Source organism: Hemicordylus capensis, chromosome 3 (genome assembly GCF_027244095.1).
Source record: "Hemicordylus capensis ecotype Gifberg chromosome 3, rHemCap1.1.pri, whole genome shotgun sequence".
Taxonomy (NCBI): domain Eukaryota; kingdom Metazoa; phylum Chordata; class Lepidosauria; order Squamata; family Cordylidae; genus Hemicordylus; species Hemicordylus capensis.
Window position 1 is genome coordinate 271,753,862 of NC_069659.1, and position 24,332 is coordinate 271,778,193.

A 24,332-nucleotide genomic window follows, 5' to 3' on the forward strand; every position below is an offset into this window, starting at 1 on the left:
CAATTTTAGTGGCTTTGAGTGGCTATTTTGAGTGTAATGTACTCAAGGGTTCTCAAACCAGTGGTTGGGAGCCTTGAACAACTCACAAGCAACTTTGAAGAGGGTCTGGAGGCAAGGACTTTATCAGTTGTCTGGGACTCAAGAATGGTCAGGAGTGACAAAAGCCAAAACAAAGGCTGATAAGCTAGAAGCAAGTTCACTCTTGAGATATGAGCTCTAGGGAATGTTTCCCAAGGAAGAATTCTCTTCTGGCCAGTCAGAACGGAATGATCTGGAAAGTTCTCCCGGTGGCTATTGGCTCCTAGTCCCCATCACAGTTTTTAGAAAGCATGTGAAATCTTGGCTTTTTACCCAGGCTTTTATATGATTGTCTCTACTGCTGCTGCTTTGTATTTTGTATGATTATACTGTGCTTGTATTTTAAATCTTTTTAGTCAGATCTATTTTTTTATATTCTAGCTTAATATTTTAATTGTGTAATTTTTAGTCTTCTTTTAATTTTTCTGTGTGAACCACCTTGAGATTGTTTTTGATGAAAATTAATATAAATAAATAAACAAACCAAAGAGACATTGCTGCTGTGCCTAGTCTCAGCTTTGTGAATAGTGGAGGAGACGGGTGGTTGTTGGCTTCTGTCTTCCTGCCCACCTCCCCTCACTTTGGAGATGGAGCAGCTCTTCAGCACTGCTTTACGCTCCAACATCTCTTCCTTCAATTTTGGATTAGTGTGCAAGTTGAGTATAAAGAAGCTGTGAAAATATTGATTCCCTTCACAGTATCTTACTTATATGAATTATTTGAGTTTTCAGCAACTGCCACTATACAGAAAAAATACCAATCAAAAATAAACTTGAAGTCTGAAATTAGACTGGGGCTGCCAAACACAAAGTCCTTCTCAATGAAAAGGTAAATGTGCTTTATTTACCTCTACTTAATAAAATCATTGGCTTGCATGATGCGAAGTCTCCAAAGTATGGAAAAGACTCCTTGGGGCTGCTGTGAAACTTCAAAGGCAGCACTGATGGTGCAGCCCAATGGTGCTGCAGCAAAATGCCTAAAAACCGCCTCCAGGAAGCAGCACAGCACTCCTTCCATGGGAAACAATGGCAGCAGAACTGCTCTACTGCCCAGAACCAGATTTTAGGATTTCTGCAACAGTCTTGTCATGCTATACCACTGGGGTTGCCTTTGAAGTTGTACAGCAGCCCAGAAAAGTCCTTTCAGCTGCCTCAAGACTATGCATCACATAATCCAGTGCCTTTAACTTTGGGGGTAGTGGGGAGTCACTAACTTTATATATTATCTTGGGAGGGCTGGTTATACTATCAAAACATTTGAGAATCCTGCTTTTGGGGTTAAAAAAAATTAGGGTTAGGATAAGTAACAATATCAGTGGCAACAAGATTCAGAGGAAGGTGAATTTGGGAATAAATGGCTTTTATGGAACTAAACACAGATTTTAGAGTGATTGGATGAATCTTTGATTCCAACTTTCATTGCAAGAGCAAAGGTGCAAATTTCCTCTGTTTAAGTTACCCAAGTAGTACAAAAAAGAAGTGCAACCCATTCCCATTTCCCCTTCCTGCATTTCCTGATACTCTGTAAAGCTACTATATAAGACTCTTCCTCAGTTCATATCATACATTATATATAAATTATCCTCTAAGTAAGTCTTAAAGATTAAGAACCAAATCTCCATCACAGTGAGATGAATGCCCTTTTGATGAAGGAATAGCTCATTCATACCTTCATAGGGATGAGAGAGACTCCTGCCTGCAACCTTGGAGAAGCCACTAACAGTCTGTGTAGACAATACTGAGCTAAATGGACCAATGGTCTGACTCGGTAGAAGGCAGCTTCCTATGTTCCCTTTCTAATTAAGCAGGAAGTGAAGCCACCTTGAGTTCTAAGAAGGAATTCCTATAGTTCATCATAAAGGAAATGGGGAGGAAGAAGAATCATGCTATTTGGTTATTTCAAAAGAAGAATCATGCTATTTGGTTATTTCCTCTGTCTCATCTCAACTACTTCAATCTGTATCATAATGTTTCAGATCTATCAATACAATTATAATAGAAAGCAAAACTTACTGATATAGTACTCCTGTATGCTGCTTGTATAGCCATATATCACAGAATACCCAAAAATCACGACCATGACAACATCCCTGCTATCCAGCTCCACTATATGTGCAGAGTGACCCTCAACTGCATATTGCTGGCCATGAACAAGTACTGCTGGAATTCTGGGACTCCAAATCTGGCTGGGGATGTTGAAAATCCATAATTCATCAGTGACATTCCCGGTATTTGTTTCTATTTTGCCTCCATACATGTAAATGTCATCCTGTTTTAATGAGGGGAAAAAAGGAAATGCATATGAACTTCAAATAAAGTTTGAACAAAAAGGCAGCCAATACTGGAATTACTGTATTGCTGAACTATACTAAACAGAAATCACATCAACTTACTATAATTGTACTGAATTTCTAATGCATTTCAGCATTTAAATAATTTCTTATACACACAATGGTCCTTATTTATCACCCTGGGTAGATTCATTTGTCTTTACCATCATTCTTTCCATTTTAGTATTTACTGCACTGATTTTATTCCTAGCCATTTTCTCTCATTACAGCCCACAGATATGAATACAATGAGAAAATGTTCTACCTCAAAATCATAGTTCATAAAAATAAAGTTTCTCTGAGGCCTTTTGCAAGCTTCACCATCAGGCAATCTTTCATCTCTCCTCACATGAACATCTCTGTCATTTTGCTTGCCCTCTGAACTACCGCTGCCATTTCGCATGTTTTATTGTATTCTACAATAGCTTATGATGTTCATACCCCCAGGATTCCATTTCCTAGTGTTGCATGCTTCTTACTTTTTACAAACAACAACTCCACTCCTTCTAAACAAATTTAAATTAAATTATTGGGAAGCTTATCCTGTTGGTCAAGTAGTTCTCCAATTAATAGTAACTTCATTTACCCAAGTGTTGCACCACTTTCCAATGCCAAGCCAACTTACAACCGTCTACAAATGTCAGAATACAATGTGGATTGAGAAGTTAGTTACTGAGAAATACAGTAGGGAAAGAGCAAAGGAGCCAGGAATCATATCTGTTGTGTCATGTCCTTGTCTTTATTCCAGAATGCCAAGATATTTTGTGCTTACTCCAGATTCTGCGATTTTGCTTTTACAGAAACTGTTGTCCTGAAACAATTTTCCCTTCAAGAACATTCAACACCCCTTTTTACAAGGTGGAAATGTGTCCCACATTCCGCCATTTTTACCACATAACCATGTCAGCCCTTTTTCAGTGGCTTTGCTCACATGATTTGAAATTAGCACAAACCACAAGAAAAGTGCTTCGCAAACAGCTTCCCAGAAAGAAAGCTTTTGCCTTCTTGATGGAAAACATACTCACAGTTTATTGTGTGAAAACTGTCTTAACTGCTGGATCTTGAATAGTCTCTACTTTGGTCAAATATATGAAAATTGTGTAATCAAGAAAGAGGCTCAAAGCAAGCAGATATTACAGTGGAGAGAACTTCTAGGTGGTTTTGTGTATGCAATATATAATTATATATGGGATATTTTATATATGTTTTTAACAAATGTTTTTGCTATTGTGAATGTAGGGCAATTTTATTCCATCCAGTTGTCCTCAAATATTTTGCATTATTATTTGAATAAATGTTTTCTATTTATTATAAATCTTTTGTCCTGGTTTAGAGCACTTAGTTCATTGTCTTAGGCCAGGCTTACATTGCTACTGGTTTGTGAATAAGAACGTTGCCCCATAGAAAGCATCTTATATTGTTGTTGTTTCAAGTTGTTTCTTGAAGGCTCTGAGGTTGCAGAAGAATAGCTGTCAAATGTAATAAATAGTCCTATGACACCATAAAGTTGAACTAATGTGAGCTATTTCAGAATGAGCTAGTTATTCACCAGTGCATGAAATGAACAAAATTATTAGACAGCCATATACAAATGGCTGCAATGATTGGTGGGGCAAGCACCCATTAAACCAAGTGGCTGACATGATGTACTGCATTGTGGAACCATAGCATGGTGCCCCGGGGCTCCTGCAGACTCCTAAGGCAGGCCCTGACGCTGTTCAGAAGCAGCCATAGCACAAGGAGCACTACCACAGTTTCCCCACATTGTGGCAAATGTGGGGGGGCGGAGAGATGCAGTAGGACTGCATGAGCAACTGCTGCTTCTGAACAATGTTGGGGCTGCCTTAAGGGTCCACAGCAGCCTCCGAAATGCTGCATAACATGTAAGCTAGGGAGACAAAGATAAAGGGGAAATGGCAGAGATGCAATACATGACAACTGAAGTCCATATGATCCTGTCAGTTTCTCACAAGTAGACAGGAGGACAGAAGCCTGCCCACTGGTCTACTCAAGAAAAGTCAGCTGTAGCCAAAGAGGTGCTGCTGGTTCAGTATAAGGCTAGATTTCAAAGAGTGAATCCTGGCTGTGGTAAGAAATGCTTCTTATGCTTCCTTGCAAGGGAAACAGTCCTTGCAATGTTGAGAACAGATTTTCCAGCCAAGACAGCCTGAATTGGCTTCTGTGAACTTGATTATGCTTTTGACTCATTGAGAGGATACACTGTAAATCAAATCTATGATGCATTCCAATACCATATGAAAATACATTCAGGTCGTTTGTTAACACCAAGAATTAAAATCTAGGAACAAAATTAACATAGTAACAAAATGAACACAGGAGAATCCCATTATCTGCGGGTGTTCCGTTATGAGAGTTGGGGTTGAATAGCAAAACTGTGGATAATGGTGAATTAGAGCAATGGGAATTGGGGAGTTAGGTTACTGAGGCAGTTGGGCAAGAGGGCAAAAATGGTGCATAAGGGCTGGCAAAAATGGGACAAAAAATGGACTGAAAGTGGGGGAAATTGGGAGGGTTGTCCTGCTATGCTCTGTGTGTCCCAGGCTGCCCAGCAATGCCCAAAAAAATTGTGGGGTGGTATTTTTTTTGGTCACAATCACATTTTTTCTTCCTTTAAACAAAACAAAACAAAACAAAACCACAAAATGGCTCCTGCCCTCAAAATGGTGGGAAGAAATTACCTCAGATGTCATTTCTGCCCATGCCCAACCCACAGATATTTGGGTCTGAACCCTAAATGCCTAAATTGTTTGTGTATACTGCAGTTGGGTGGCAATTACCCACTGTGGATATGCGAAACCGCGTATGCCAGGCCCATGATTAACTAGGTTCTCCTGTACTAAATGTTTCACTTGAGAAATAAGCCATTTACCTGTCTGGATTTCTCTAGAGCAGTTTTCTAAGGCAGCCCAAAATTCAGAAAAGGCTGATCACCATGATGATCACCAGCATCAGAAAAACAAAACATTTTCTTTTCTTTTAACTAATCAGATTTACTATAAAGCACGCAATCTAGATAGCAACATCAAAGGAATTCAGCTGTTGGGAGAATACTGTTGGTTGATCTAACCATGAATTCATTGTGGAATGTTTGAATAAAAATAGAAAAAGGTCCTAGAGGGCATTCCTGTTCTTACAACTTAATATGCCCTATATCTTTGATAGTAAGACAAGGTTAGCAACTATTATATTATCTGACGAGTCAGATAATACCTTCTCAATATACTGACAAGCATGTCTACATGAAAGTTAATGACTAAGCTTGAAACAAAGATGTACAACTGTAACCTCTCTCTGAAAGAATCAATTTGTTCGTCTAAGAATTAATTTGTTCCCATATCTTTGTTTCTGTTTCATTCTTGTCAGATGTAGTTGAAACTACTAACTACATTAGTAGAAACGACTAACACTACTTTCATATTCTACTAAGCCATAGTGAGCAGATATTCTGATTTCACAAACAATTCAGCAAAGAGAATCCTAAAATATTGACTTAAACCCATATTTCTTCACAGACCACAAATTTCAGCAGTTGTATAAATATTTTAGCCATACCCTAGATCTACCAGGTAAAGTCTAGGGTATAGACTGTAAATTTTTAAGGTAAAACCAATGATTCATTAATGGCAATTTTGCAAGCAAGCAAGCAAGCAAGCAAGCAAGCAAGCAAGCAAGCAATAAATAAATAAATAAATAAATAAATAAATAAATAAATAAATTTTTAGAAAATCGATTTTGTTTTGCATACATAGGAAGGTTCTTGAAGTACTGCCACTGGTCAGATCTCTTTCCACGAAGCTTTGCAATCCTCTTTTTCCCTATCTTGCCTATACAGCCTTTCATGTTTCTTTTGTGAGACTTTTTCATCTTATTTAATCTCACAAAGATGGATCATCACAGAAATCCAAGGTTGCCATCTTTCCTGAGTGAATATTCCAGATCAAATCAGCTCAGACTTCATCACCTATTTCACATTACAAAATTTCCCTTCATACATTACAATAAATATTGCACCCATATTTAAAAATCTTATAGTAGAGATACGATAGATAGTCTTTCCCACTATGTTCATTCAACACCCTTTTATGCTCAAAACTCCTATCTAGATTATGCCACTGTAATTAGGCACAGATTTAAATTGTTTCTATTGTAGACAACATTACTGCTTGAATGTCTTAGATTACAACTGAAAGCACTTCTAATTTGCTTTTCCTTTTTATGAGAAAGTGATTTGTCAAAATTACGCTAAGAATCTACCAAGGAATAATCATATTATTTCATCATAACTTGCTTTTCTTAAACAATAGGAAAGGTTTCGGAATAACAGCATGATTCTTCAGAATGTTAGTATTTCTCGGAATTGCGGATGGAAACGACAAGTAGACAGTGATTGATAGTTGCACAGTACTTATGGGTGCAGAATACATCAAGTGTTGCCATTGTTGAAGATTCAGAAACAGCAGGGCCTCTGAGAGGATAGTGCTACAAGCATTACTGAAGTTTTTCTCATTTACAGGAATGGGGAAAAATACAGTAATGTTCGTAGCATGACTGCAAATTCTCTCAGCAGCTCCACTGCTTCCGGGTCTTCAGCAGCAATGGCAACAGTATCTTCAATTATCATAAGTACTGTGCATCATGTTAGCTAGTAGGAGACATACAGAATGACACAATTATCAGTTAGATCATTTTTCTCTTCCTTCCACTGTGCTCAGGCATCCTTGTGTTAATGAACAGCAGATGACTGGAAGTAATATCCTGATTCTCAGAGAACCATACAGGCAAGTTTCATTAAAACCAATGCTGTTTTTGCTATGACATTAGTTTTAGGATCACAGTCTAAAATGGTTTTAAACTAACCATCACGTAAGTTCAGTTATTTTTATATATGAATACAACTAACACCAAAGCAATGAAATTAAATATCTGCCGGCTGGAAGAAGCTGAAAGGTGTTCTGTAAATAATCATCTCATTTATCCTCCCAAAAGCCTTCTGATTACTCTTCCTATTCTCTAGAACAGTTGCTTGATATTTAAATGTAGAACCAAGTTCAGCATTTAATCTGCTGACCAAAGACACCCTTTTCATCCTATTCTATTGCAGTGCTAAACATACTTTTATTTAAGCAGATTCTTTTCCTCAAATTATTAGAAACTAGAACAAATTATTATAGAGGCAAGCACTTCAGCTTAATTCATATATGACCACAAAAACAAGCTGTACAATATTTTGGTGTCACAATTTAAGTAGAGCTAAAGGCAATACAGTTTTGCATTTTATCCTTTATTTCATAAATCAATTTTAAAAGTCTCATAGTCCAGATGTATACATGTTTACTTGGAATAAAACTTCATGTAAATGAGACTTACATTTATGCAAGAAAATGCCCCTAGGATTGCAAACAAACCACCACAATCCTGAGCATACTCACCTGGAACTCCCATTGAAGATCAATGGGGTATACCCAAGCAAATGTAATTAGAATAAGCTGTTAGGCAATTATCATGGCAATAACAACTATGATCATTTATTCTTCAAGGCAACAATACAGTATTTCAACTTTAAATTGAAAAAAGTTTCTAAGAGCAGAACTGAAATAAGATATTGCATTTTGTGCCTTCAATTGGTTAATAATAATAATAATTTGATTTCTATACCGCCCTTCCAAAAATGGCTCAGGGCAGTTTACAAAGAGAAATAACAAATAAGATGGTTTTGAACTATAAAGCTGTCTCCAATCTTTTACACCCATCTAAAGTTAGACTGAAAAGATACAAGGGTGCTGGTTAAAATTAGGTATCCAGATTTTTCAAAAGAAGAGCAGTGTGCTTGTATATGCATCTCTCTCACACTCTCACATTCACACACATTATGTATCCCACATATCTATATCCCAATCCACACGCAGATCATTCTTCTGGACTGGATACAACCTATTCAAACAAAATGATACTGAACCTGAAAAACCTGAATCCAGCAGCCAAGTGGCATATCTCACACCCTACAACACTCTCAAAGACACAATTGGTGTTGTCAACTTTAACTGTTTTAATTTACCTGCTGGGAGAAACAGCAGAAAGATTCTAGGTATTCCCTCACATGCTCCCTTCCTAGCAGGTGATCAGAACCATCAAAGCTGACAAAACCTGCCACCTATTTGGAAGGAAAGTTCCTAGCATACATCAATGTGTAAAAATCCATTGACCAGGGCCTGTTACAGTTAGTCTAGGGATAGAAATTTCAAAGCATAAACTGATGAGGCTGCTTTGACTGAAGTGAGTATAGTTATCTTTAAGGCTAACAGCATGGTTATATCATGACCCCTGTGTGACATAGTAATAACACATGTAATAGTTAAACAGAAGTTTCTGAAATTAAATGTTACCCTGAATGTTTCAAACCTGATATAAAGCAATAGTGTGTCCATATCTCTGAAGAGGTCCTTTCGATACAGGTACTACATTCCAGATGCTGCTTTCCAAATTATAGCTAAAAGGTTTAAAAAAAAAAGTTGTTAGCTATGAAGAATTCTAAACCTATGCACTTTTTGAAACTAATTATCCTTGCCTATTCATTCATTGTGTACATAAGAAGTGAGTTCCATAAATTATTTAGAATTTCAATTTTTGTTTCCACAGCTAAATGAATTTACTTTATATAGATTTTACCGATTACTTTCTGCAAAGATTTTTTCCAAATACGTGATCTAAAACAATAAAAGGCCATATGTTATCTGACAATTCTAACCTTATCCTCTGAGTACAGAAAGCAAACATTTCAAATTAAAGCTGCTATAAATGGGTCTATCACAATGGCTTTGCTTAAACTGCTTCCAGATGAGACCTGGGCATTTGGCAGATACCCAGGACTCCAAAAGAGATCTGGGCATCCCCTGGGTTCGGGGGGGGGGGGTGACTGAGAAAAATGCTTGGCAAATTGCTTCTCGTGCACAATAGTTCTGAATTTAGAGACCGTGAGTTGGCCAAAGGTGTAACAACTTGGAGTGTAAGAAACTCTCTTCTGGGGATCTGCTACTTTACAGACTGCTTGCTGTTTGTTTCATATGCATATGTATAAACACCACAATTACTACAAAGGAATCTTTAATCTCCAGTGCGCTTGTATTCCAAGGAAAATGTGATCCAGTAGTGCTGCTCTGAAACTTCTCACTGCTCAGGAAAGTGAGGAGTGTTCAACACTATTATAGCTACTGAATATCTACTAAGAACGTTCTGTCGCTACAAATGTACTTAAAATTCAAGATTTCATGTTCTGGTTAAACTACCATTTCATCAGCTATATTACACTTCATTTAGCTCAAATATTATTATAAAAATACAATAATGAACTACCGTTCAAGAACACAATGTCCAGAGACCAAGATGAATTATCCTTAATTCTCTTTATATAAAATGAAAGGTATTACTAATAAAGTAGTTTCATAGCAAGCTGTTTTTTATTCTCTAAACCACTGGGAAGGACAGGTTGCTCTGTGTAGTGCTCCAAATCTTGCTCCAGTTAGGGAGGGTCTAGCGCAGCATCTGAAGCCTGGCTCTGTGTTCAAAGGGTGAGCGGTAAAGGTTATCCCTGTGGGCTGAATAGAGCTAGCGAGGAACGCTCTCACCCAGAGGAGGGATTAGCCATGTGGCCCTGTTACGGTAAGCCTGCTGTAATGCCTCATGAATCCCTTGCCAATTGGGTACGCTTCAACTCTGTGCCTTCCTCCATAGCAAGAGAGGCACTCGTAGTGGCCATCCAAAATTGGTAGCTTTGCAGTGCAGGCAGTACAGCATTAGAACAAAGCTGTACCAGCTATCAACTATGGAAGGGTGAAGGGGAGGGCAACCAATCAAAGAAAATGCAAGACCTATAGGCAGATACAATGCTACGGAAGCAAGATAGAATAAAACTAATAAGAATTAAAATGGGTACTTTATTCAGGAAAGATATATTCTCTTTACAAAGTCCTTTTTCTTTTCTTTTACAGACGGTTCAGAGCAGTCTATGGCAGTAGGTGAAAAACTGAGGCAGTGGGAAAGCCACAGAGTAGTTGAAAAGGAAGCGCGGCTACTGCCAAAAATCTAATTCTTTAGAAGGCTCCATAATGGCCTCTGCACAGGCACGAATACCATGATGCACAGAGACAACAAAGAAGAAAGAGCCATATGTTCCTGCACTCCCTCCACCCCTCCTGTATGCAGCTTATTAAATGACTTGCTCACTTAATCAAATAGCAGCTTAGTCTAAAAGAAAGCTGTGATCAAAGTGAGCCCTCCAAACCAAGACTGCAAACCACAATTTAACCCTGTTTGGAGGCCCTCTCAAACCATAGTTTGCCAGTGTGAAATTTAAATTATCTGCCATATCCCTCTGCTTTGAGGAGTATTGCCTTCTGAAGACAATATTCCTCAGAGCAAGAGGAATATGGCTCTAAAGACCACAGATTAGAGATTAATCGCTAAACAAGAGATTAAGCTTTTGCCACAGCTTAATTTAACAACTGAGGTCTAAATAAGTAAGTCTTGGGAAACAAAGAGCAGTGAGAAAGGGCTACCAGGTTTGTGGGAGGAAGCCCAAAAGAGCTTACCAGACTAGCATTCCGCCATCCCTGGTGGGTGAATTGGCTGTCCACACAAGACTGGCTGTTGCCAGCTGGGGGACCGGGAGGCATCACCCCACCCCAAGTCTGTCAGCCATAGCTGCTTGCAGCCACAGCTGTCACATGACAAAAAAATGAGGTTAAGGGAGCACTCGCTCCCTTAACCTCATTTTGAAGGGTGACACCATAGGCAGGTTTGCCGCCACGGTGCCGCTGTGATTGGGCCCAATCGCAGTGGTTCACAAGTGCATGCAAAACAGGTCTGGGCTACCTTAGCCCAGTTTTGCACACACGTATGAATAGCCTGAAAGCTTATTTGTGAAAGAAGCATAATTGTTATTGTATTCATCCTTTCAACTCAGAGATTTAATTTGTACCATGTTTCAATTTGATGAACTAATTTTCTGATACAACTTACTGTAATTATTTCTATAGAGAGCTTTCTCAATCCCTGTTATATAGATAATGACAGGCTTATCTGTCCACTCTTAACAGGTGGTTCTTTTATAGTCTCTCTCATCTGGCTTTGTATAAGAATACTAATAATCTCTTTCTGAAGGAAATTGCAGCTAATATGCATTATATAAAACATAAGAGATTGAATTACACAAAACAAAAGTACTTTGAAAAAGCAGGGAAGGCTAATAAACTCCTGTACTTTAAATTTAAAGGAACAACAAATGAAAATGAGAGTGCTGTCGATAGAGACCAAGTAATTCAGTGGTAAGTAAAAATACAGAAATAATGAAGGAATTTTAAAGCTATTATAGAGAATGTCTGCTGATCAGCAGTGGAGGAAGCCAGCTGGCAGCCCATGTTCCTCCCGCTGCGGTGCCTCCCCCCTGCCACATCGGATGCTGCTGCATGCAGGAGGTGCATCTTTGCTTACAAATGGGGCTGCATTCCCTGTTTGATACCAGTCAGCTGTGAATGTGGCGCTGGTTGGTGGTGGAGCAACTTCACTTGCAAATGGGGCCATGCACTCTGTTTGGGAGCAAATACTAGTCAGCACTGCATTCACAGCGCAGCCAGGAATGCTTTCCCTGTCTTTAAAGGCGGGGAGAGCATCTCTCAGCCATGCTGCGAGAGCAGCGTTGGCCAGTATTTGCTCTCAAATGGGAATGTTTGTAAGCAAAGCTGTGCCCTGTGTCTGGTGTCATATGCAAGGGGTGTGGCAGGGGTGCCAGGCATGGACCCTGATTGGTGGCAGCCCTGGTTCATTAAACCCATTTGCTCAATGGTGGCTCTGTCCCTGCTGCTGCTCTCTTAATTGTCCCATTGTCAAATGTAATAAATTAAGGGCTTCACACGGGTGTTTGCCTTAATCCTTTGATGCCTCATTGAAATAGAATTAAATGCTTAAATGCAGGTCTTTGCCTTAATTCTTGTAATGAAGCAAAAATTATAGTTGCCCTTAAACAAAATAAAGATTGTTCAATAACAGCAATTATACTAGATAAAATTCTTAAACAATAGATATTTAAAAGTTAATGGCTAACATGCTGTGCAATCCAGTGTTGGAATATCCAACCCTCTGGGGCTGCTGCACACATGAATGGTAGCCCCAGCAGCACTGCACAGGCAGGCAGTTGTGCAAAAGCCTAAAATAGCACACAGGCACTTATGCAGCACTACTTCCATGGGAAACAATGTCACTTTCACATGCATAGCAGCCCCAGCAGGTCAGAAACACCAGTGTTGCATTGTGCAGAATGGCCAACAGAATGGCACAGTACTTCCAGTGACTGTTGCTGGTGTGTGTCTTATGTTTCTTTTTAGATTGTGAGCCCTTTGGGGACAGGGAGCCATCTTATTTGTTTGTTATTTCTCTTTGCGAACCGCCCTGAGCCATTTTTGGATGGGCGGTATAGAAATCGAATTAATAATAATAATAATAATAACAACAACAACAACATTACAGAAACAGTGAATACTATGGAATATGCTAAGAAAACGAATCTTTCCTAGTCATGTTGTTAGACACCAGAAAAAGCTTTTGATAAGACTGAGTGGTCCTTTTTATTCACAGTATTATAATAATGTTTTTAATACTGTTTTTGAAGTATGTTTCAAAAGTGATTTAAAATGGTTTAAAGCTATTTAATATTCCCCAATAGTGACTGTTAATCATATTTTATTGAAAGCATTTAAATTGTCTCAAAGAACAATGCAAGGTTGCCCCCTCTCAGACTTGTGTATCCTAAGTTTAGAGCAATGCCCCCCCCCCCAGTATGCAAGGCAACACTAGTGTTCCTGGTCGGCCTCTGTTGCTGCACATGTGGAAGCCAGCCCCAGTGGTGTTATGCAAGAACACAGTTGTGCAATGGCTTAAAACAGCACACCAGCCCTTGTGCAGCAGAACTTACATTGTTTCCAATGTAAGTAGCACTGCAAAAGTGTGGGTACACCATTTTAAGTCACTGTGCAACTGCATTCTTTCACACCACTACAGAGGCTGACTTCCACTGGTGTAGGAGCACCAGCCAGCTGGAAACACTACATCTCTACTATTTTGACTGGAACACACACCAACCTGCTGTATACTGCATCAATGTACATAGAACTAAGTAAGAAATTTTAAAAAAACCAGACAGGGTTAATAAATCAATGAGGAGGAGGAGGAGGAGGAGTTAAGGAACAGCTACAAGAAGTCAGTCAACTTAAAAGCACGAATGGAGTGCAGAAGAATTCTGATCATGCCTGATTAATAAAATACTTCATTACTCCTACCTGACTTTTAACTAATTGCAAGTGTGACTTGAAAAACCTATTGGTCAACAGTGGTTATAAACCATCTCAAAAGACACAGGAAGTAATCAACTAAACAGGAGTATTCCCAATCATCTAACTCCTATTGAGATGGTTCTTGGTGGTCCTGCTCTATAATACTAAGTGCTACATTCAGATTTTGCGCCAAGGTTTGGATGCATGTCTTGTTCCTGGATCCACACAACAATCTTACAATAGGATTACCTTGAAATGACATCCAACTGCTGGGATGGTATAAATGTCTATATAATTTCTGGGTCATCGTTAGCTCAGATATGAATCTTAATGTTCTGAAACATACATGACCTTATTTGTTGCTTCCTAGCCCTCCATCACAGACTTACTGAAAGTCCTGCAACCTTTTGGGGTTACAGGCAACACGGAAACTTTAAAAACTCCTGGTGCGTAGTGTGTGCCCTTTGGATCCTGCTCATCCACACCTTTACGTGCCTTGTTGTTGTTTGATAACCATTCATGAAACATATAGGAATATGAAATGGCACACACATTTCTGAAGCTTTCCCATGAGTGGTTTCTTTTGGAGATAGCCATTTCTTTTGTTTGTTCCTATCTTTTAAACTTTCAGTTTACCTCCAACAGTTCTAGTCTTAACATCAGTTCTCATCCACTCTATCTTACTTATTACATTTTGATTTAAAACTTTAACTGGGTCCTATTCTTGTCTTGAAAATGCCAATTTGGACTGTGTTTCGCTTTACAAAACAAATATCTTCTATAACCCTCCAATAAAATAGCACCTGCTTCCACCACTAAATCTCACAAGAGTTACTGTGTGATTGATATGTGCATGCTGATTATTAACAAATGGAACATAGCATTAACACAACATTTAAGCATTCACCTCAAATTGTCAGATTTACCATGCTGTTGATCTTCACTCCTGATTGTGCATCAAGTCCAAAAAGACTATGCAGTATTGTGCAAATTTACTTCTAAATGTGCCGATATGAAAATAGTGAAGAGTTAGAGTACTTTATTACCTAGCAAGTTAGTTTGCACTCTGTTTCAGAAAATACTAAATTGTCTCTCTGAAACCTGAGCCATAAAGCTTCCATGGAAGAAAGAGTGTGACAACAAAAAAATTCAGACAAAAATAATGAGACAGACACACAAAAATTACTTACTTTAATACCATTTGGAATGTACTGTAATTAAAAGCATATCCACCAATAACCCACATAAACTTTCCATGTAGAACTGCCTTGTGGGAAGCTCGGCCTACAGATGGACTAAATGGCTTCACATTAGGTAGAATCCAATAAGACTCTGTGGAAGGAACATTCAACGAACAATCGGGACCTGTATATATAAAAAAAAGTCACACTTGAGTGCAGCTGAACAACCTGATAGGCACACGTGTTAAAATCACTAGCAAGTTAGATGGAAAAGCTTCACAGCTGACAAAATTTTAGATATCACTCCACAGATATGCTGAAAAGGCAAGTCACACCCAAGTCAACAATTTTTGGTGGACAAGGTGCCTTTTAAAAGATATAATACTGCAGAGAGCTGTATTATGTTTGATTGAAAATTTACAACTGTCCAAAAGATCAGATATTTATGAATGCAGAAGTATGACATTTATATGAATTTTTGTTCTACTTCAAAGGTTTGATGATTTGACAAGCAACAGGGAAACAGGGCACATTCCCATTTATTAAAAACAAATTGATAATATTTCTTTCAGCATCTGTTCCAAAAGGAAATCTAAAACTTTAGAACAATTTAAAGGTTTTTAAAAAAAATAAACTTGTTAAAATAAATGAATTAAACTGAGATCCTGAAACACATTGTGCTATGCATTTGAAAACATGTCTGATTTGCTTACTCTTGATTTAAATAAAAGTTAAAGTTAACATTTTCTTTAATGTTAAACCAACATTTTTAGCCTACTTTCTTTAAAGAAAATAAACTTATGAGGGGTGTGGGGGTGTGTGTCCCATCAAATTCGCAATGTTTGGACCAACATGAACTACATTTAGTATAGTTTTAGGGATGCATAGGGACACCTCAACAGTGTAGTTTGTGATGATGTCACCCACCCCAATTCAAGATGGCAGATGCATGAATGTGTGAGGCACAAGTGGGAAACAATTTGGACCAAATTTGGTACAGTTGTAAGGAAACATAGGGACACCTCAGATGTGTAGTTTATCTACCCCAATTCAAGATGGTGGACGTGTGAATGTTTGGGTCACAAATAGGCTAACTTGTGAACTGCCTAACCAATTAAAGTGAACCAAATTTGCTACAGCTGTAGGGACATATAGGGATGGCTCAAAAGCATAGTTTGTGATGATGTCATCCACGCTGATTCAAGATGGCGGACACACAAACGCTTGAGGCACAAGTGGGTTAACTTGTGGACTGCCTCCAAATTTTGTACAGTTGTAGTGAGTGACACATAGGGGCACCTCAATGGCGTAGTTTGTGATGTCATCTACCCCAGCTCAAGATGGCGTGCCTGACTTGACCCACCAGTGATGCCAGTCCTTATGTGGTTGGACCGGCATAGAAACACAAAATTTAGAGCTAGAAGAGGCCATAGAGATCTTTTAATACAATCCTCTGTTTAGTCCAACAATCTGCTGCCACATCACTGACAGATAGTTGTCTAACTTCTGCTTAAAAGCCTCCAGGAGAGCCCACCACTGCATGAGGCAAACTGTTCTACTGTTGAATAGCTTTGAAAGTTAGGAAACTCATCCTAATGTCTAGACCAGTGGTTCCAAACCTGGGGTGATCCAGATGTTGCTGAACTGCAACTCCCAGCATCAGGGACATCCTTCTCCCTGGACTTGCAGATGTAAGTCCGGGCCCCCAAATTCTGCTGCTTGACGGGCCACCGCTGACCCGCATGTGGTGCCGTGAGGAGTGGCCAAGTGTGAGGAGTGTGACTGGCAGTGACTGAGGGCTGAGGGCTACTACTGCCCGCCTCCTGCTGGCTGATCCAACCTCCAGTCAAGCACGAGATGGTGGGGCAAGGCCAGGTGAGAAGACTGCCGAGCAGCAGACAACTGCTTCTGCCTGGACATCCAGCACGGTGCCTGCAGTGTGTGCCACTCGACGGCACGAGGAGAGTGAATTAGGCAGCATAGAAACAGCAGGAGTTGCCGAACAGCCGTGAGGCCTGGCCAAGGACCCAAGCAGGCAGTGAGACTCTGAAGCAGGCAGGTTGCAGTCACTGACTCTCAAGCTGAGAGGTAGCACCAATTCCTGCCCCAGCAGCGAGCCAGCCAGCGCATGTGCGTGCCTCTTGTGTTTGGCTGGCTGGGTGACACACACACAGGCAAGAAAAAAACCCAGTCGAGAACAAACAGGTAAAGTGCTGATATCCATTTGTGGCATAAGCAGAGTAGTTTTTTTCTGTCTCATTCCTGGCATTTGAAACTGACCCTTCACATGGCTTTGCTTGTGGAAGAGCAAATACCTCAGGTAAAATACCTCAGGTAAAAGCACATTTCCTACAGGACTGCAGATCCTGCTCCAAGTATCTGAGGAGTCTCCCAGTCCTTATTTACTGAGCTCCCCTCCTCATCACCTAATAACCCATACCTCCCCACTCAAAGTGTCTTTCTAACCCTGCCCCCACAAATTAAATGAGTTACTTTTCAAGCTTTCCTTCTCTCTGCTACCCCTAGTTTTACTTTGTGTTTTAGATTCTCTGTGATAAAGTCACCCTGTAAAGTTTTCTCCAGACTTCTGAGGCACAATAAAGCCACCCTTCCTAAACTACAATTAATTTGCATGCATCACTTCATGTATACTTTGACAGTTTATTAAAATTGATTCTTTTTTGTTTGTTAGATTACAGTTGGCTAAATAAAAGCCCCATGGTAGATCCTGTAAAACATGTGCGCAGAGGCATACACACAGAAAGCATATCGCTGTCTAATACTTTTTCACATTCCATTTTAAACTACACTTCTCATAATATAACAAGGATTCACCCAAGACCTTTGCATAAACTTGCCTCTGCAGCTTCTGTTTTAGAGCCTCTGAACTGTGCATGCATGAAATTCTTGCTATCAAAAATATGTGTTATCATTCACACATTATGTTCTCGAGACTTATTTTTCTGTGTGCTTTCTCATGCACCTTTTTATTGCCATTCTTTTTTGTACACACCCCTCTAGTTTTTTTCTCGCACTTCCTTTTTTAAAGCTTTCCACTTCATTCTGTGTTCAGTTTGATAAGTAAAAACTCTTTAAATCCAGGCTGACCTTTGGATTTGCAGGACAAATGCACCTTTTACAGTCTCCAATCCAAATTCTTATATTCCAGAGCTGTTACTAATGAGAGAGAGATTGTGTTTAGTACACTCTGAAGAAACGTGTGCCTTCCTGTCTGCAGTTTACTTCCAGAAAATGTGCTTGAGTTGGGATTTTCCTCCTGGTTTTTGCAACCAGAATTTTCTTCACTGTGCACCACCTAAAACAAGACCAGATGGAGACAGCTGGTTGTAGAGCATATGTTGCATGTTTTGGATCTTACACTGTCACTTATTTGCCACTTTGATCAGTATGTATTCAAGTTTTCATTGCACTTTCACTTTTCTGGCATCATAAGATAGAAAGCTGGAAAAAGTGGTATACTAAAAAGTGCTGGCAGGAGAAGCGCAGTCTCGAATCAGGCAAAGGGGGTCCAGGTGCCTTATTCCTTGTGTCACCAAGGCAGCTGACAGATAAATAGTTGTTGGCTTGATCTCTGCTGTGCTGCAGCAACATCCAACTATGTTGGATGGGAATAGGTTAAGTTACACATTGTATTTCTACTAATGCATATCTGCATGAATATACTCGTTTTACATTCTTACTGTTTGTGCCCTCAAGAACCCACGCAGTGAATACTGTATGTGTCACAGTATGTGTACGCGTAGGGGAATTATGTTTATCTTGGGGGGGCAGGGGCAAAGGGCCATTAGGTCCAGGCTCCAAAATTACCTAGGTACACCTCTGCATCCCCAGCTACCATTTATTATGTCTGGGGATGCTGGGTAGTTCAGCAACATATTGAGGACCCCAGGTTGGAAACCACTGGTCTAGGCTAAATCTGTTTCCTTGCAAATTCAATTCACTGCTTATAGTTCTGCCTCAGTAGGAACAGAGAACAAGTCTACTCCACCTTCTACACAATACTCTTTTACATATTTCAATGTGGCCACAGCCCACTTTCTCTTCAGACTAAATGTACATAGCTCCTTCAACATTCTCTCACCCTTCAAAATCTCCACTGTCCCTCTATAAGTCCATTCCACTTCATCAATGTCTTTCTTAAAATAGTGTGCCCAGAACTGGACTTAGTATTCCAAATATAGTCTAATCAGCACAGAACAGAGAGGAACTATTACTTCATAATGTGGATATTACAGCTCTGTTTACACAGTCCAAGATACATTAAATTGTTTAGCAGTTGCACCACACTACTGGCTCCTGTTCAAACTTGTGGCCCACTAGACCCACCTAGACCCCGTTTCATGTATAGTGCTGACAAGCTAGCTCTCTCTCACCTTATACTTATGCACTTAATTTTTCTTTCCTAAATGCAGGACTTTACGTTTATCTCAATTGTAGTTTCTCTCATTGGTTCTGGCCCAATGTTTGAGCCGGTCCAGATCATTTTGACTCTTGATACTGTCTTCTGAGGGTTTAATTATTCCCCCACCCCGCACTCCAGCTTTGATCTCCAGTCCTGAGATCACTATCTTCAATGAATGGACACAACTAGCCTATCAACCAAAGTTGATAGAAAGTGCTCCTGGCCATAGCCTCAACCTTAGAAACCAGAGTGAGGCCTGGGTCTAGAAGTACTACCAAGTTACATACCTGTCCCTTCAGGGGGAGTGTAACCATACCAAGAAGAAGAAGATCTATCACGTCCTTGACCCCCTTACCATGAGTACCTCCATCTTGCTCAGATTCAGCTTCAATTTATTATCCCTCATCGAGTCCATTCCTGACTTTGCAGGGGCTATGCCATTTCCTGATGATGATGTCATGGAGAAGTAGATTTGAGTGTCATCAGCATATTGATATGCTGATGACACCCTGCTCCAAATCTCCTGATGATCTCACCCAGCAGTTTCATGTACGTAGATGTTAAAAAGCAATGGAAACAGAATGGAGCCCTCGGGAACACCATACAGCAACTGTCGTTTCCGACACCAACTGGAATCTACAGGAGAGATAGGAATGGAAACACTGCAAAACAGTGCCACCTATTCCCAAATCCCCCAAACGATCCAGAAAGATACCATGGTCGACACTACTGAAAGCCACAAAAAGGTTCAAAAGAACCAAATGAGTCACACTCCCTCTGTACATTGCCTGGTACAGATCATCCATCAGGCCGACCAAGGCTGTCTCCACCTCATAGCCTGCTCTAAAGCCAGTTTGAAATGAACCTAGATAATCAGTCTCTTCCAAAACTGCCTAGAGTTGAACAGCCACCACCTCTCAGTTATCTTGCCCACCCAAGGAAGATTGGAAACTGGCCTATAATTATCTATCACTGAGAACTCTAGGGCAGGCTTCTTAAGCAAAGGTCTCACAATTGCCTCATTCAAACATGAAGACATCTTGCCCTCCCTCAGTGAGGCATTTATGATGTTAACCAGGTCATCTCTAACAGGCTGCCTGCTAGATATTATAAGCCATGTTGAGCATGGGTCCAAAGGACAAGTGGTAGGCCAAACATTTCTAAGGAGTTTTCCCAAATCCTCATGAGTCACAAATTGAAACAGATCCATTCAAATTGAGCTAGAGGACTTACTGGACACCTCTACAATTGACCCCACCATAACCATGGAGTCCAAGTCAGCTCAAATGCAAGAGATTTTATCCACAAAAAAGTTGTTAAAAGCCTCACAGTGGGAGAATGAAAAATCCAGAACTAAGTTCAGAGAGGAGGGAACCCGAATTAATCCCCTCATAACTCTGGACAACTACACTGGAGGTGAACTTGCAGAACAGAATCACTTCTTTGCTGAATGTATAGTCAAAGAGTAAGCCTTCAAATGGGCTTTGTGCTGAGTCAAGCTGAGTCTTCCTCCATTGCGCTCTAGTCTTCTCCCTTGCCGCTTCAACTCCTGTAGCTGTTCAGTATACCATGGAGCTAGTTTTGAAGCAGAATGGAGAAGGTGCTTAGGGGCGATAGTGTCTACTACCCTGGTAAGCTCCCTATTCCAGGTCTCCACCAGGGCATCAACAGAATTACCAGGAGAACCAACTAAAACCCTCCGAGCCCTTTTGGAATCCTATAGGATCCAAAAGCCTTCTTGGGCAGACCATCCTAATGGGCCCAGCACCACTGAAGAGGCGGGTGTTCGACCAGTTGTGATTCAACCTAACAGTAGTATTATCTAACCCACATTACTCTCTTGTCAGCAAAGATGCTTTATTGAAATCAAGATATACAATATCCACAGCATTCTCATGATCCACTGAACTAGCAACTCTATTAAAAAGATACAAGTATGGTTTGTCACATATTAGTTTGTCACTTACTAATGACAAACTTAACCTGGCTCTTACTAATCACATTATTTTCTAAGAGCTCACAGACAAACTATTTAATAACCTGTTCCATGATTTTGCCAGGCATTGACATCAGACTGACAGGTCTGTATTGCCTGACTCCTTTTGTTCTTTACTGAAGACATTTTCTCATCTGCAGTCTCCCAGCACCTCACCTGTCAAGTAAGGTCAGTGACTCCGAGATCACATTTACAAGTTCCTTTAAGTACCTAGGATATAATTCATCTGACCCTAGAGACGCACATTCAAAGTAACTAAGAATTCCTTTATCTCTTTACCCATGCCCTCCTTAGCAGAACTGTTGCCAGGTTGTGCCCCATCCCTTGTGGCAAAAGACAGATACAAAACAGGAGTGAAGCAGCTGCCCCTTCTCTGTGTTGCCTACTACCATGTCACCATCTTCTCTAAGCAACAAACTTATTCCCTAAACTTTCTTCTTTAGACATATCTCAAATATACCTTTTGTTGTTTTTGGCATCCCTCATAAGCCTCCAGTAATTTTGAGCTTTAGCCTTCCTAACACAATCCCTAGAGCTTGGGGACAGTTTTTGTACTGTTCCTTGGTTATATGTTCCCCTATTTGCTATACATGCCCTTTTATTTCTCAGCTTTTCAGAAAGCTCACTGTACAGCCACATTGGTTTCTTGAAATGTTTCCCATGTTGCCTTTTCACTGGAATTTTCTATTATTGTGCCTTTAGCATTTCACTTTTCAGGATCTCCCAATCCTCCAATTTTATTTTCTTTGAAATATCTAGCCTTGGGATCCTACCACATTTTCCTTCAGAGCTCATTAAAATTGGCTTTCCTGAAATCCAGGGTATATGTTCAAATACCCTCCCCCCACCCCTTGATATTGTGAATTTGAAGGTGACATGGATGTGTTTCCCCCAAAGTTTCTGCCACTTTCACTTTATCAACCAGTTCTTCCTTGTTAGTATGCATAAAGCCCATGATAGCTGACCTCCTTTTCTACCTGTAGAATGATGAAGTTGTCCATAAGGCAAGCATTTATTATACATATTCTCAGCAAATGTCAGGATTGCGGAAGTCTGCCATTAATACCATAGCTTGTCTCTTTGAAAGTTTGGTGATCTAATTTAATGACAGCAATATCCATGCCTTCTGTTTGGCCAGGTGCTCTGTACTAAATGACCACTTTTATTTTTACCCAGACAGTTCAACAGGGCTTCCACACTCGTATTCATAGATTAGTGTGTAGGTCCATATATCCTTTACCTATAATGCTTCCCCCATCCTACCCTGCCTTTTGGTTGAGTCTATGCCTTTTGAACAAGTTATACCTTTTAAGTATTAAATTCCAATTATGTGTTTCATCTCACTAAGTTTCAGTAAACCCCCAACAGGTGAATGGTCCTGTTTTGTTTTATTGGTTACTGAAATGACAAAATTTTATTATTCTTATGTTAAATTGTTCATATGTTTAAAATGAGCTGCTAGAAACACATGAATGATATAATTCAGTATTCATTTTAACTTATAGAAGCAATATTTTGTGAAGAACAGTGACACCAAGTGGTAAAACACTTACTCCTGAAACACCAAAAAAGAAACAAATTATTTCACAATTTACCAACTAATGCTTTACCTGCGAGAGATGTTATGGAAATATACATCAAGGATTTAAGTTGAAATGTACAAAATTTCATTGAGAACTTTGGTCAGAATGAGTGCATTTGCTTTACAAGAGCTGTGCATGATGCAAACTGACCTGCCACTTCAGTTTCATTCCAAGTTATCTTCATCTTTGTATCAGAACTATGAATGTTTTCTTTGCTTCCTCAGGTATCCAGTGTCTCATAGTGGATAACAAAGCCAAACTTAGCAAAGTTGCCCATAAACTGTGCATTTAAGGGACTCCACAATGTTTTTTTAATCTCAAGATGCTAGCGTGTGCTTAGTCAAATTAGTAGCATCTGATGGTGCAGTTTGCTTTGTGTCAGTTGTTAAGCATTTCTGAACCAGATCACTAAGCACATGAAATCTGATACTGTAAACAAAAACTTGGTTGTGCCACAATAATCTTACCATTAACTGTTATGTGTGCCATGAACAGATTGGCTCTTGGCTCCCTGAAGTCCTTGGAACTGTGAGATGCAGCTGATTACTCTCCTACCTGGTTTTACTGTTACATGTATTTGCTGTTCTCTCTCCTGTATGCTATTTCATACTCATTCCTTGGTGATGACTGAGTGGCATCTCTATTGGTGGCTGGCTTCATCAGAACAAAGTGAAGCAGTTTTTTGTTCTGGATCATATATTAACAGAATGAACTTTTTGATGGATCCAAATGTACTCTTTGATTAAAAGGTTCCTGCTCTTCTGGTCAATAACAGAATGAACCTTTTGATTGATCCAAATGTACTCTTTGGTTAAAATGTTCCTGCTCTTCTTGTCTTCATTAATTTAACTAATTGTTCTAATACTGATAAAACCCAAACAAATGTGCAACGTTGCACATGACCAAATGACTTTGAGCTTGCTTTTTAACACACTCACCAGCAGCCAGCCTATTCCACATTGAAAAACAATTAACCAATTGAAACTACGAATACTTTAATCTCCATTTGCAACATAATTTGCAGAAGGTGGTGTGGTGTTCTAAGCATTAAAAGTCCTACTGGGAACTCTGTAGCCTCTAGAGCAGCTGAAGTAGCTCATTGGATCCCAGTCCTTGGTTTCACTGTAAGTGTTAACTTTTTAACTATAGGAATAAACATGTTTTTTCTATAGTAAGTAAAACTATATTTTGGTCGTAGACCAGCAGTACAACAAATAATAAAACAAATAAACAGAATAAGATAATCTTGTAAAATCCAACTACATTAATGTGAATTTGGCATATTATATAGCAATATTTGGCCACAATATGGATAACATCTGGGTTAAGGTTAGTAAGCAAATAGTTTAAATAAAAATCATCTCCACGACCCGGAAAATTAATCAAAAGTGGGGCAATTA

General features: G+C 39.6%; 1 protein-coding gene across 6 annotated transcripts in view; it reads right to left on the reverse strand.

The window, feature by feature from the left end:
* Positions 1 to 24,332, reverse strand: part of ATRNL1 (attractin like 1) — a 1,008,890-nt gene that overhangs the window by 857,234 nt on the left and 127,324 nt on the right. For all 6 annotated transcript variants that reach the window (XM_053305805.1, XM_053305806.1, XM_053305802.1 and 3 more), the window contains exons 6-8: positions 14,940 to 15,114; positions 8,828 to 8,915; positions 2,091 to 2,346 (exon numbers count right to left, since the gene is read on the reverse strand). In XM_053305805.1, the coding sequence (XP_053161780.1) occupies positions 2,091 to 2,346; positions 8,828 to 8,915; positions 14,940 to 15,114 (519 nt within the window). The remainder of the gene's footprint in view (positions 1 to 2,090; positions 2,347 to 8,827; positions 8,916 to 14,939; positions 15,115 to 24,332) is intronic.